Source organism: Ornithorhynchus anatinus, chromosome X2, assembly GCF_004115215.2.
Source record: "Ornithorhynchus anatinus isolate Pmale09 chromosome X2, mOrnAna1.pri.v4, whole genome shotgun sequence".
Lineage (NCBI taxonomy): Eukaryota > Metazoa > Chordata > Mammalia > Monotremata > Ornithorhynchidae > Ornithorhynchus > Ornithorhynchus anatinus.
Window position 1 is genome coordinate 25,559,746 of NC_041750.1, and position 12,690 is coordinate 25,572,435.

Genomic DNA, 12,690 nt, shown 5'->3' on the forward strand with positions numbered 1-12,690 from the left:
GCCATTCTGAGTCTCTCCAGCCCTGACTGGAAACCCTCAGGTTTAGTCAGAGAGCACAAATGAGCAAGGCTGGAATCCAAGTCAGCCCGCTCTCCAGGCCACTGTCGGTTCCATCAGACCGTCGCCCACGGCAGAATCATCTCCCCGGGCGACTCTCCAAGAGAGAATATACTTCTACACATTTCCATTCCTCTTGGGAAAGCAGTTCAGAAGCGGGGCCCGTCGTCTGAGGCAGAATTATGTAGAAAAATTCATCGTATCATATTGTTGCAGTCAAGCGAATTATCAGTTCCCGTTCTCTATTCCCTTGTTATTAGGGGAAATATGAAAATGTCTTACCGGCTCTGCTATAATCCAATTAAAATAAACAAATCTGGCCTGGGAGAGGATTGCTCTTTGTTTCTTAATTGCATACACGTGTGCGTGTGTGTGTGTCTGTGTGTTTCTTGGCCCAGGTGTGCTAAAAATGGCTACACCTCGCGGTGGTATCACCTGTCCTGTGGGGAACACTTCTGCAACGAATGCTTTGACCACTATTATCGAAGGTACGTGTACTCGTTGCCTTTCTCCCTAGATAGACTAAGCAAGGCTGGGTGAAGCGGTCAATCAGTGGTATTGAGCGCTTACTGTGTGCAGAGCACCAAACTATTACAGTACAACCTAATTAGCAGGCACGTTCCCCGCCCGTGAATTTTCAAAGCCCACGATTGAAATCCTTCCCGACTCCGATAATCTGCGGTATATAAATCAACCAGTAAAGGGCATTTATTGAGCGCCGTTGTGAGCAGAGCAAAGAAATGTATAGAAGAGGTAAAAGACACCATCCCTGCCCTCAAGGAGCTTGCAGTTTAACAAGAAGCCTTTGGCTGTCCATCTGAATATCGAAGATCTTTTTATCTGAATCTCAAAGATCGCAGTTCATTCATTCATTCAAAAGTATTTATTGAGCGCTTACTATGTGCAGAGCACTGTACTAAGTACTCGGAATGGACAAATCGGTTGGTGAACGTTTGCTAGGGAGTGTTGGGCCCCGACTTGAGTGGAGAATCTAGTCCGTGCCACTTGTTGGGTGTGTGACCTTGGGCAAGTCGCTTAACTTCTCTGTGCCTCAGTTACCTCCTCTGTAAAATGAGGATTAAGTCTGGGCGTCCTGTGTGGGACGGGGACTGTGTCCAACCCGATTTGCGTGTATACACTTCAGCGCTTAGAACAGTGCCTGGCACAGAATAAGTGCTAAACAAATACTATAGTTTTCATTATTTTCATTATTATTGTTATTATTATTATTAATACATCTCTTCCTTGGGTGCTGGACCACCGGGTCTGGTCAAGGGTTCACCGTGATCCCCCACTGGCCCCATGTGGTACCTGCCCCCATGGAGCAGTTCACATAACAACTAACTTCTGTTTCCCAACTTTTTCGTTTGTTGGAGCCAACGTCCCTCCCTTTCCAGCAATTCGGCTCCCTTAACTTTTAGACTCCGAGCCCCGTTTGGGGGCCGGGACCGTCTGCTCTGATTTTCTCGGGTTCCCCAGCGCTTAGCACGGTGCTCTGGCACCCAGCGAGCCCTTGCTAAATACGATTCTTATTACACCAGCAGCACTGCGTGTCCCATGTCAGAATTCCAATCCCTGATCATTTGACTTGGATTCTCCTCAGCCATAAAGACGGTTATGATAAATACACTTCGTGGAAGAGGATCTGGACTAGTAATGGCAAAAGCGAACCCAGCCCCAAAGCTTTCATGGCTGACCAGCAGCTTCCATATTGGGTAAGGAGCGTGGCGCTCCGGGCCGTGTTCTGGAAGCACGGTGGGGCAGATTTCGGTGAGCCCTGTTGCTAGAACAAGCCCTCCTTGCCTCCACCTGAAGACTTCTCCTGTTGGCTCCCTGTCTGATGTTGAATTGGGGGAAAGCGGGTCACTGTGGGAGGATGGATGGAGGGCCAGTTGCATGGGGGCAGGGTCCAAAACAAGGCTCCTGGAGAGCGCGAGCCCTCGAAGAGATGCTCAGGGGAGAAGCAAGAAGGGAAGGTTGAAGTACTCCCCTTCTCGTCGGTTTGTTCCTTCCCTTCCCCTGCAGGTGCAGTGCACGAGACCCGAGTGTGGGAAATGGCGGCAACTGACCAAGGAGATCCAGCTGACCTCCCAGATGGCCAAGTCGTACCGATGCGGCACCAAACCCAACACGTCGGTCAAGGTGAACGCCGCGCGCCCCGGCTTCGCTTGCTGCCGCTCAGGGAGCTCTGTGGGGAAGGGAGTCGCGGAGGTGGTTTTCTCCTCTCCCTGGGCATTTTCTAGTTGTCTTCTCAAGGGGAATAGAGGAGATGGGCGCTTTCCTGAACGCTCACAACTGGTCATTTAAAAAGAGGGGTTTGCTACCGGATCCTACATGGCATCAGCCTCCCTTTTCCTCTGCTCCTCCTCCCCTCCCTCTGCTCTACCCACCTCCCCGCCCCACAGCACTTGTGTATATATGGACATATTTATTATTCTATTTTATTAATGATGTGTATATACCCGTAATTCTCTTTATTTCGATGCTATTGATGCCTGTCTACTTGCTCTGTATTGTTCTCTGTTTCCCCCCTTCTAGACCGTGAGCCCATTGTTGGGTAGGGATTGTCTCTGCCTGTTGCCAAATTGTACTTTCCAAGCGCTTAGTACAGTGTTCTGCACCCAGTAAGCGCTCAATAAATAGGATTGAATGAATGAATCGGAGGCTGGCAGGCTGTTTCCTCCTGTCTGCCTCTGTGGTATGCTCCCAAGCATTTTATTCAGATTAATGTCTCCCTCCCCCTCTAGACTGTAAGCTCGTTATGGCCAGAGAATGCGACTACTAATTCCGTTTTCCTTTCCTTTCGATCGTATTTATGGGGCGCTTACCGTGTGCAGAGCACTGTACTAATCGCTTGGGAGAGTCCAATATAACAGCAGACAGACACATTCCCTGCCCATGACGAGCTCACAGTCTAGAGGAGGAGGCAGACAATATAAATAAATTACAGATATGTACATAAATGCTGTGGGATCGGGGGCGGGGAGATGCAGTTCTATTGTACTCTCCTGAGCGCTTAGTAAAGTGGTGCACATAGTAAGTGCTCAATAAATACGATTGTTTTCAGTGCTCTGCACCTCATCAGCACTAAATAAATACCTCATGAGGATGATGATGATGAGAGAGCGAGTAATAATCCTTCACACCTCCAGGAGGGGGTTCAAGAACGTAAGCCCAGCCGAGGGCCGGGAATCCCGCCGCCTTGGAACTGCACAGACTGAGGGAGATGCGATGTAGGGGAAGGAGGGATCCGGGGAGGCTAGAAATTTGGCGGTGGTGGTGATCGGGGGACGGAGTTGGGGATCCAAGTAACACAAGGTGAGCCCTTTTCAGCGGGGTACAACATCTGGAGAGGTCACGGTTACGGCACGGAACCACCCAGCTAGAAATTTGCCACTTAGCAGGCCAGCTGAATCCGTGCCTGGGCCCGTCGAATCCTAAGCGCAACGTTTTCTTCCTCCTCGCCTGCCTTTCACCATTGGCGGGAGGATTTAAGGTTCCCGAGCAAAAGCGTCTAGAGTGTGTAACAGGAGGGTGGCGATCGCGTCCGTGGCCTGTTAGCTTTCAGCCTGTGGACTTGGGTGCGGGAAACAGGTGTGCGTCCTGGGATCTCGTTCCCTAGGGTGATTTCCGAAAAGGTCCGAGGGCCAACTCACCTCTTTAGAGACGCTGTTTCCCAGACTGACCAAGTCTTCCCTGTGACCGCACTGCAGGTCTGATGCTGGCGTTAATCCGTCGTCATTTTCTTTTGTAGATCGAGGGGCCTGACCAGTGTTCTCTCCCAGAGGATCTCGTAAGTGATCTGCCCGTCGAGTCCGCCGGTCCTCTTGATTTGCATTGATGGTCCATCTGATGTTCCCTATTAATAGCGATGATAATGCAAAAAATTAATAACAGTATGAAGTGCTTTCTGTGTGCCTAAGCCCTGGGGTGTTAAACCCGGTGGGGTTGAATGCAAGATGATCAGATGGGATTCGATCCCTGTCCCACTTTGGGCTTCACTATCCGAACTTCCCAGTCTAATTCCCAGTTATAATTGTGGTATTTTTTTAAGCACTTACTCTGTCAGGCATTATACTAAATGCTGGGGTGGAATTAAGCAAATGGGGTGGGACGCAGCCCCTGTTCCACGTGGGGCTCACAGTCTCAATCCCCATTTGACAGCTGAGGGAACTGAGGCCCAGTGAAGTGAGTTGCTCAAGGTCACTCAGCAGACCAGTGGCAGAACCCTTGACCTTCTGATTCCCGGGCCCGTGCTCTATCCGCTACGCCACGCTGCTTCTCCCTATCCCGATTCAGGCTCAAAATTTGCTCTTCTCACACACCTAGTAGTTGGAGTCTCACCGCTGTCCGACTCAGTTTCCAAATCGAGAAACAGCCCTCGGCCGTTGACGTCTATCGGTTGTCATGGGGGGGGTGGGGTTGGGGGTTGGGAGAGGAAGGATGGAAGTATTGGGATGGCAAACGGGAGCCTATCTCCATATCAGAAGTCCCTGAAGCAGCATGGCCTAGTGGATAGAGCACGGGTCTGGGAGTCACAAGGACCTCCGGCTCTGCCACTTGTCTTGTGTGTGACCTTGAGCAAGTCACTTCTCTGTGCCTTAGTTCCCTCATCTGTAAAATGGGGATTAAGACTGTGAACCCCATGTGGGACAGCGACTGTGTCCAACCTGACATTTGTAGCCACCCCAGTGCTTAGTACAGTGCCTGGCACGTAGAGTTTAACGAATATTACAGTTATTATTGTTGTTGTTTTTTTTTTTTTTGTTGGTATTTGTTAAGCGCTTACTATGTGCCAAGCACTGTTCTAAGTGCTGGGGTAGACACAGGGGAATCAGGTTGTCCCACGTGGGGCTCACAGTCTTAATCCCCATTTTACAGATGAGGGAACTGAGGCACCGAGAAGTTAAGTGACTTGCCCAAAGTCACACAGCTGGCAAGTGGCAGAGCCAGGGTTTGAACCCATGACCTCTGACTCCAAAGCCCGTGCTCTTTCCAGTGAGCCACGCTGCTTCTCGTGAGCCACGCTGCTTCTCATGCTTCTTCCTACTTGGGATTTATTTTAGCACCTGCCTCCTCTGCTAGATTGGAAACTCCTTGAGGACAAGGATCAGGCCCATTCATTCTGTTGTAATCTCCCATGTGTTTAGTACGGTCCTGTACTCTCATCGGGCCTTCAGAAAATGCTATTGTTTGATTTTTTGTTGTTGTTCTATCACTGCTTTGAGTGGGCGTGTTAAGTCTGGGTCTGGGGTAAAGAGAAGAAAACGGGGAGGAAGGACGGTCCGGATGAGGAAAACTGTTACGCATATATTCTAGGTGGCATTTTCAGGTGGGTTTCTTTCATTCCCACACTCCCTCTCTCTTCTTCCTCCCTCCCGCCCCCTCCGTCACAGCGCGTGGCCGAAGTGTCCGACCACTGGTGGTACTCCATGCTCATCCTCCCTCCTCTCCTGAAGGACAGCGTGGCGGCCCCCTTCCTCTCCGCCTACTACCCCGACTGCGTGGGCATGAGCCCTTCCTGCACCAGCACGAACCGGCTGCTCGGCGAGGGCCACCCCATCAAGCTGGAGCACTGCAAGGCCGTCCCTAACGTGGTCGGTAAGAGGCACGGCCGGAGCCCTCCCTCCGCCCTCCTTCCCCTCTCTCCGGTTCGTCGGTCCCCCCCCCGGCCGGGAACGGAACGGGAAGCCCTCCTTTCTGGCCGGCCGATCTCCTTCCGCCCGGACCCGTTCTCCCACACCGCACCTCTGTCCCCCGTGTAGATCAGATCTAATAACACTAACGATGACGACGGTATTCGTTAAGCGCTTACTGTGTGTCAATTACTGTTCTAAGCACTGGGGTAGACACAAGCTCATTAGGTTGGGCACGGTCCCTATCCCACATGGGACTCACAGTCCTCAATCCCCATTTTACAGGGCGCAGAAAAGTGAAGTGACTCTGGCCAAGGCCACACAGCAGACAGGTGGCGGAGCCGGGATTAGAGCCCACCTTTTGGGCCCAGTAGCGGCAGATCCCCTCTCGTGACCCGGCTGCTCACCTCAGGCCTCATTAGTTGATTAAGCGGCTGAAAGATGTCGAGAATCTCCAGCTCGCTCCGTCTGGGTTTCCTCCCCGCTGCCCGAGACTCTGCAGGGAGGGCGGGAAGTTCTGAGCCGAGGGACCGTCGGGTTTGTGCGACGGGCCGGGGCCCCGGCGGCCGCCGAGGGGCCGGCCGAGTTCAGCTAACCCCCGGCGGGCCCGCGTCCAGTTGCAGGGATGAACCGGTACTTTCAGCCTTTCTACCAGCCCAACGAGTGTGGGAAGGCTCTCTGCGTACGGCCCGACGTGATGGAACTGGACGAGCTCTATGAGTTCCCGGAGTACTCCCGCGACCCGACCCTCTATCTGGCCCTGAGGAACCTCATCCTCGCTCTGTGGTATACGAACTGCAAGGTAAGCGGCGCCGGCCGCCAAGAGCCCGGGTCCCGAATGGATTTTACGGTACTTGTTCTTTATCATCGTCGTAATAACAGTAAGGATGGCATCTGTCAAGCCCTGACTGTGTGCCGAGCACTGGGCTAGATTTGCATCGGCGTCGGGGTGGTAACGGTGATGACGGTGTTTATTGGGCACGTCCTCGGTGCGGGGCACCGCGGTAAGTACTTGAGAAGCACAATGGAAATGCAGGACACGTTCCCTGTCCACGTTCCGCTTAAATGTGGAAAGAGTATGGGCTTTGGAGTCAGGACTCATGAGTTCGAATCCCAGCTCTGCCACTTGTCAGCTGTGTGACTGTGGGCAAGTCACTTAACTTCTCTGGGCCTCAGTTCCCTCATCTGTAAAATGGGGATTAAGACTGTGAGCCCCACGTGGGACAACCTGATTCCCCTGTGTCTACCCCAGCGCTTAGAACAGTGCTCGGCACATAGTAAGCGCTTAACAAATACCAACATTATTATTATTATTAAATGGCGGAGCCAGGCAACGACGTAGTCCCCCAACTGTGGAATCAGAATAAATACAGTGGCTTGTTCAGTCAGATACACCCATATAAACAAATGCTGAAGGTGGGCAGAAATAAATACACCCGTGCAAGAGGCAACAGAAGGGTCGATGGGATTGAGGGTACTTTTTAGGGAATGGAATCGCTTCAGGGTTCCAGTGAAGCAAAAGCTTCCATTGAGTTGAAGCCCCCGGCGGGGAGGAAATATGTCACTTTTGGCCGTTGTACTTTCCCACGCGCTTAGTACGGCACGGCATTATACCTAGGGGGAGTTTAACAAGCGCCACTGCTGCCGCTGCAGAGGATGGAGGAACCTGTGCCCTCCGTCTCTGTCTCCCTCCCCTTTCTCCTCCGTGGTGACCCATTGGCAACCCCTTGGTGCGATCGGGTGTGGCCCTTCTAATGGCTCTGTTTTGTTCCCCAACCCAGGAAGCCCTCACCCCACAGAAGTGCACTCACCACATCATCGTCCGAGGGCTGGTGCGCATTCGCTGTGTACAGGAGGTGGAAAGAATACTTTATTTTATGACCAGGAAAGGGCTCATCAATACCGGGGTTCTGTCGGTCGGCCCCGACCAACATCTCCTCCCCAAAGACTACCACAGCGTAGGTGGCCGTTATTTGAACCCCAGTAGGGAGGCCTGCGGCGTGGGAGCCCCTCTTTCTGGCACTGGGTCCCCCTTAACTTTGGGAGCTGGACACCGAGATGCGCTCATCTCCGATCTCTGACAGGACAGAGGGACCCCTATTTTTATGAACCTATATTATGGACCGGGATCCCTATTTTTGGCAGATGATTTCCCCCCAAATTACCCCCTTTCTCAAGTCTTTTTTTCGGGCTCGGTTTTGGCGTTGCTAGTGAAGGAGAGGGTGTGGGGTGGGGTAAGGGGGCAGGGTTTCTCCTGGGAATTTGCAGGCAGGCAGAAGAAAAGACTGTTTTCTGCTTTCCCTCCCATTTGTTTGCAGTGTTTTACCCGCTCTGGTCCCTTGTCCCCTCTCCCTGCCCATCCTCCAAAAAATCCCCGCCCCCTCTCCATCCCAATTCTCACACTGAAAAGTTGGCACCTAGGACACGCGCTAAAACATGGCACGTGCGGTCCGTGTTCGCGCTAGGAGTGGGTTGGAACTAGGCCCCCTTCCCTTACAGAGATTGAAATCCCTTTCCTCTTTGCCTTTGAGAGAGTGGGATCGATCCATCAGTCGTTGATATTTGAGTGCTTACTATGTGTAGAGCACTGTACTAAGCGCTCGGGAGAGGACAGTACAAAAGAGCTAGCAGACAGGTTCCCTGCCCACAACAAGATTACAGCCTAGAGGCGGGAGGACAAGGAAGGGAGAGAAGGAAGTTTTCCGACTCCAGCAGCCCATTGCTGGGAATTCCTGGGGGGAGATTTAAAGGTCAAGGTGGGACTACGCTGTGTAAAAACGGGGCACACCGTACCAGAACATGGTGACGCTGCTAAGCTTTACTAATAGATTACAATATATTAATAATAGTTACTAATAAGTAGCAATAGATTAACGTACTCACAATCACAACTAAGCATAGCCTCCACCCCGCCGTCAGAATGAGATACGTAAATAGGTTCATCGCGAAGAGAGATTCCCGAGGAACTGGTTGATGTGTCAGGATGAGGAGACGGCAGACGGCATCTTCTCAGTCTGTGGAAAGAGGTGACACCGCCATGATCGGAAAGGTTTTCGATGAAGCCGCGTCTGCCAGAGGAAAATAGACATTTAGCAAAGATTTGACAAAAAGCAGAGCTGAAGCAGCTCTCCAGTCAGCAGTTAGTTCCTTGTGGAAAAATTCTCCCCGGGCCAGCCTGACGAGGGTTTTTCCTTTTTCCAGAAATCCGTCATCGTCGTCGGGGCTGGTCCCTCGGGATTAGCGGCTGCTAGGCAACTGCAAAACTTCGGCATTAAGGTAAGCGGCGTTCCGGATGGGATCGTCGCGTCACGGGGGCCAGCGGTGGACTCTCATTTGCCGTGGTCCAGGGTCAACCAGATCAGGACCGATATCCCTGGGCCTGCATCCTCCAGGGCCCTTCCTCTCGGCGAATGGCAGAGCCCTTGGTTGAGGGGCCACCTCACCGATACGGCTCTGCTGTATTGTGCTCTCCCAAGTGCTGAATACAGTGCTGGGCACCCAGTAAACGCTCGGTAAACACCACTGAGCCCAAGACCTAATGGTGCTGAAGCTTGTCCTCGGAGAGAAGCAATTTGTTGTTGTTGTTTTGTTGTTAATGGTATTCGTTAAGCGATTACTATGTGCCAGGCACTGTACTAAGCCCTGGGGTAGGTAGAAGATAATCAGGTTGAATACAGTCCATGCCCCATATGGGCCTCACGGTATTAATCCCCATTTGACAGATGAGAGAACTGAGTCTAAGAGAAGCGACTTGCCTAAGGTCACACAGCAGGCACATGGCAGAGTCAGGATTAGAACCCAGGTTCTCTGATTCCCAGGCCCGTGCCCTCTCCGTTAGACCCCGCCGCTTCTCAATGTTTGAATGTAATGTGGAGACATTCTGGTGTATAAGTAACCTCTGTTACCTAAGTAACATCTTAAGATCCTTAAGTAATCGGTCAGGACTGGACAGAATTAAATGATGAAAGTCTTCTACCTGCTAGCTCCTTCCACAGCACTTTCTTTATCGAGAAAGAAACCCTTAAACCGAACGATTGTTTGAGTTATCGACCCTTCGGAAGATTTTGGATTTGATTTTTGAGAATTCCCAGTCTCCTGAACGGCATGGGTGTGTCCCCACAGGTCATGATCCTGGAAGCGAAAGACAGAATTGGCGGCCGGGTGTGGGATGATAAATCCTTCATCGGGGTCACGGTGGGACGGGGGGCCCAGATCGTCAACGGCTGCGTCAACAACCCGGTGGCGTTAATGTGCGAGCAGGTAGGTTCTGAGGGAGAGCCATCTTCTTCTGAGGAAAAAGAAGAGGGGCCCATCCATCTGGGTGGGGCGTGGACGGGGGAAAGGTGACGCTTCCCATCCGAACGAGTGACTTCCTGCCGGGGGTCAGATGGGACCAGCCGTAACTCCGCCTCACCCCCGTCGGGGTAGACGAGAGAAACGACTCAACCTTCCCCTAAAGATTTTGATTCTTTGGAGAGCTAAGTTACACACTGATCAGCTCCCAAGAAGTGATGACCGAGAACTGGGACATTCTGGGATTTGCCGGACGGACTCTTGCCGCCCGTTTTCAGAGCCAGTCGATGGCACTTAGCAAATGCTTGCCGAAGATGAGGCGCTGTAATGAGTGCTTGGGAGGGTGCGACAGTAACAGGTTACATATTCCCTGCCCTCAAAGAACTTACAGTCCAACACATGCACCACCAGCAAAACCTTCCAGATCGCGGAGATCCCAGTCCAGGGGCCATGTGGCTACTGAAACACCGCCCTCTCCTCCCTCCCACCCCGAGGAGATGGGCTACTGACCTCTTTGCCAGGAAGACTTCAGCTGGGGCAGTGGGCAAAGGCTAGAATAATGCTTAAAATTCCCGCAACACATCGGTGGGGGCCTTTCTCCTTCTGTCTTTCTTCCAACAGATGGGTGAGGGCAACAGTCAAGCTCTGGGTTCTAAAATGCGTTTAGGCATGGACAGGGCAGACAAACTCTACGCCACCGTACGGCACTTCCCTCTCCAGCAACCACAGAGAGGACATTCCTTATGGGCTGGGAACACGTTTGATAAGAATAATGGTAATTGTGGTATTTGTTAAGCGCTTACTACGTGCCAGGCACTGTTCTAAGCGCTGGGGTAGATTCAAGCTAATAGAACTGGACGCGGTTCCCGTCCCACACAGGGCTCACAGTCTTAATTTCCGTTTCACGGACGAGGGAACTGAGGCACAGAGAAGCGAAGTGACTTGCCCGAGGTCACACAGCAGACAAGCAGACGGGATTAGAACCTAGGTCCTTCCGACTCCCACGTCTGTGGTCTCTCTCGGCTGAGCCACGCTGCTTCTCTTAATGTTTCTGTGGCACCTCCCAAGCACTTAATACAGTTCACCGTGTTCAGTACGAACCATTACCGCTTCATAAAGCATCTTCCTCATAGTCACACCTTTCGAACATCAACCCAAGGCTCCTCTCGGGAACTTAAGTGTCTTGAAAGATACGGAGATGTGGTCTCCTCTGTACAGCTCACACGGATGGGATGGTTTCGTTTTTCCGCAAAGTCCCCAAACAGGACCGTGTTGCTGAAGAAATCGGTTTCCTGTTCTCTCTCTCTTTCTCCGTCTCTCTATTTTGAAGCTCGGCATCAAGATGCACAAACTGGGGGAAAGGTGCGATTTGATCCAAGAAGGAGGGCGGATAACTGACCCCACTCTCGACAAGCGCATGGACTTCCACTTTAACGCCATCTTGGATGTGGTATCCGAGTGGAGGAAAGACAAGACTCAGCTTCAGGACGTCCCTCTGGGAGGTAGGCGGGCACAGGCCGGCAAAATGGTGACAGTTGGGCAAGGAGGGATTTATCCAGCCTGGAGTCGTTTCCACCCCCCTCAGGGCACAGTAATAGGGTATTTATTAAGCACCTACTATGTGCACTGAGGTAGACGCAAGGTAAAAACCATCCCCGTCCCAAATCAGGGAGGGAAGGCCAGAATCTGAGGCCCAGAGAGGTGAAGTGACTTGCCTGAGATCACACCGCAGGCTAGTGGCACAGTCTGAACTAGACACGGGTCATTGCCCCAGGAAGCTTACGACAGTCCTCTAGACTGTAAGCTCATCGTGGGCGGGAAATGTGTCCGTTTACTGTTATATCGTACTCTCCCAAGCGCTTAGTACAGTGGTCTGCACGCAGTAAATACCCAATAAATACGAATGAATGAAATAAGGTGAAGTTCTTCTCTTTTATACTCTACCTTAGGGAGTCATGTCATGAGACGGACGCTGAAAATTGTAGACAAGATTTAGGTTCGGTTAAGAATCTAGGGAAGGAAAGAAACATTAATACAGATCTTACTGGGATGCTTTCTAAAGAACTCTGATCCCACTAGCTGTAAGTATTTTTTTTTATGCCCATCTTCCCCTAGAAGAGTGGAAGCTCGCTATGAGCTGGGACCATTCTTTTGAACTTTCCAAGCGTTTAGTAAGGTGCGCTGCACCTAGAAGACAGTGAATTCCGCTACTGCTTCTTCCCTCACCGATGCCGGAGCCAGAGAGCAATCCGGAGAACCATTTTGGAGAATCTCGTTCAGTCGATCGGTGGTACTTATTGAGTGCAGACCGGGTGCACAGCCCCATACTAAGCGCTTGGGAAAGTACAGTAGAACAGAGTTTGCAGACGTGATCCCTGCCCACAAGGAGTTGACAGTCTACAGGGGGAGGTAGACTTTAAAATAATAATAATAGTAATGATGATGGTATTTACTAAGCACTTACTATGTGCCAGACACTGTACTGAGCGCGGGATGGATACGAGCAAATCGAGTTGGACCCGGTCCTTGTCCCATGTGAGGATCACAGTCTCAATCCCCATTTTTCAGATGAGGTAACTGAGGCCCAGAGAAGTGAAGTGACTTGCCCGAGGTCACGCAGCAGACAAATGGTGGAATCGGGATTAGAACCCATGACCTTACGACTCCCGGCCCCGTGCTCTATCCCTACTACTCCATGCTGCTT

The 12,690-nt window shown here is 51.7% G+C and overlaps 1 protein-coding gene across 7 annotated transcripts in view; it reads left to right on the forward strand.

The window, feature by feature from the left end:
- The window catches only part of KDM1B (lysine demethylase 1B), a 30,367-nt gene that overhangs the window by 7,778 nt on the left and 9,899 nt on the right, over positions 1 to 12,690 (forward strand). For 6 of the 7 annotated variants that reach the window (XM_029052955.2, XM_029052958.2, XM_029052959.2 and 3 more), the window contains exons 4-13: positions 456 to 545; positions 1,661 to 1,772; positions 2,083 to 2,199; positions 3,812 to 3,850; positions 5,454 to 5,658; positions 6,311 to 6,495; positions 7,475 to 7,651; positions 8,895 to 8,969; positions 9,816 to 9,953; positions 11,317 to 11,488. In XM_029052955.2, the coding sequence (XP_028908788.1) occupies positions 456 to 545; positions 1,661 to 1,772; positions 2,083 to 2,199; positions 3,812 to 3,850; positions 5,454 to 5,658; positions 6,311 to 6,495; positions 7,475 to 7,651; positions 8,895 to 8,969; positions 9,816 to 9,953; positions 11,317 to 11,488 (1,310 nt within the window). Of the gene's footprint in view, positions 1 to 455; positions 546 to 1,601; positions 1,773 to 2,082; positions 2,200 to 3,811; positions 3,851 to 5,453; positions 5,659 to 6,310; positions 6,496 to 7,474; positions 7,652 to 8,894; positions 8,970 to 9,815; positions 9,954 to 11,316; positions 11,489 to 12,690 lie in introns of those variants that run through there. The other variant, XM_029052960.1, reaches the window with a different exon arrangement.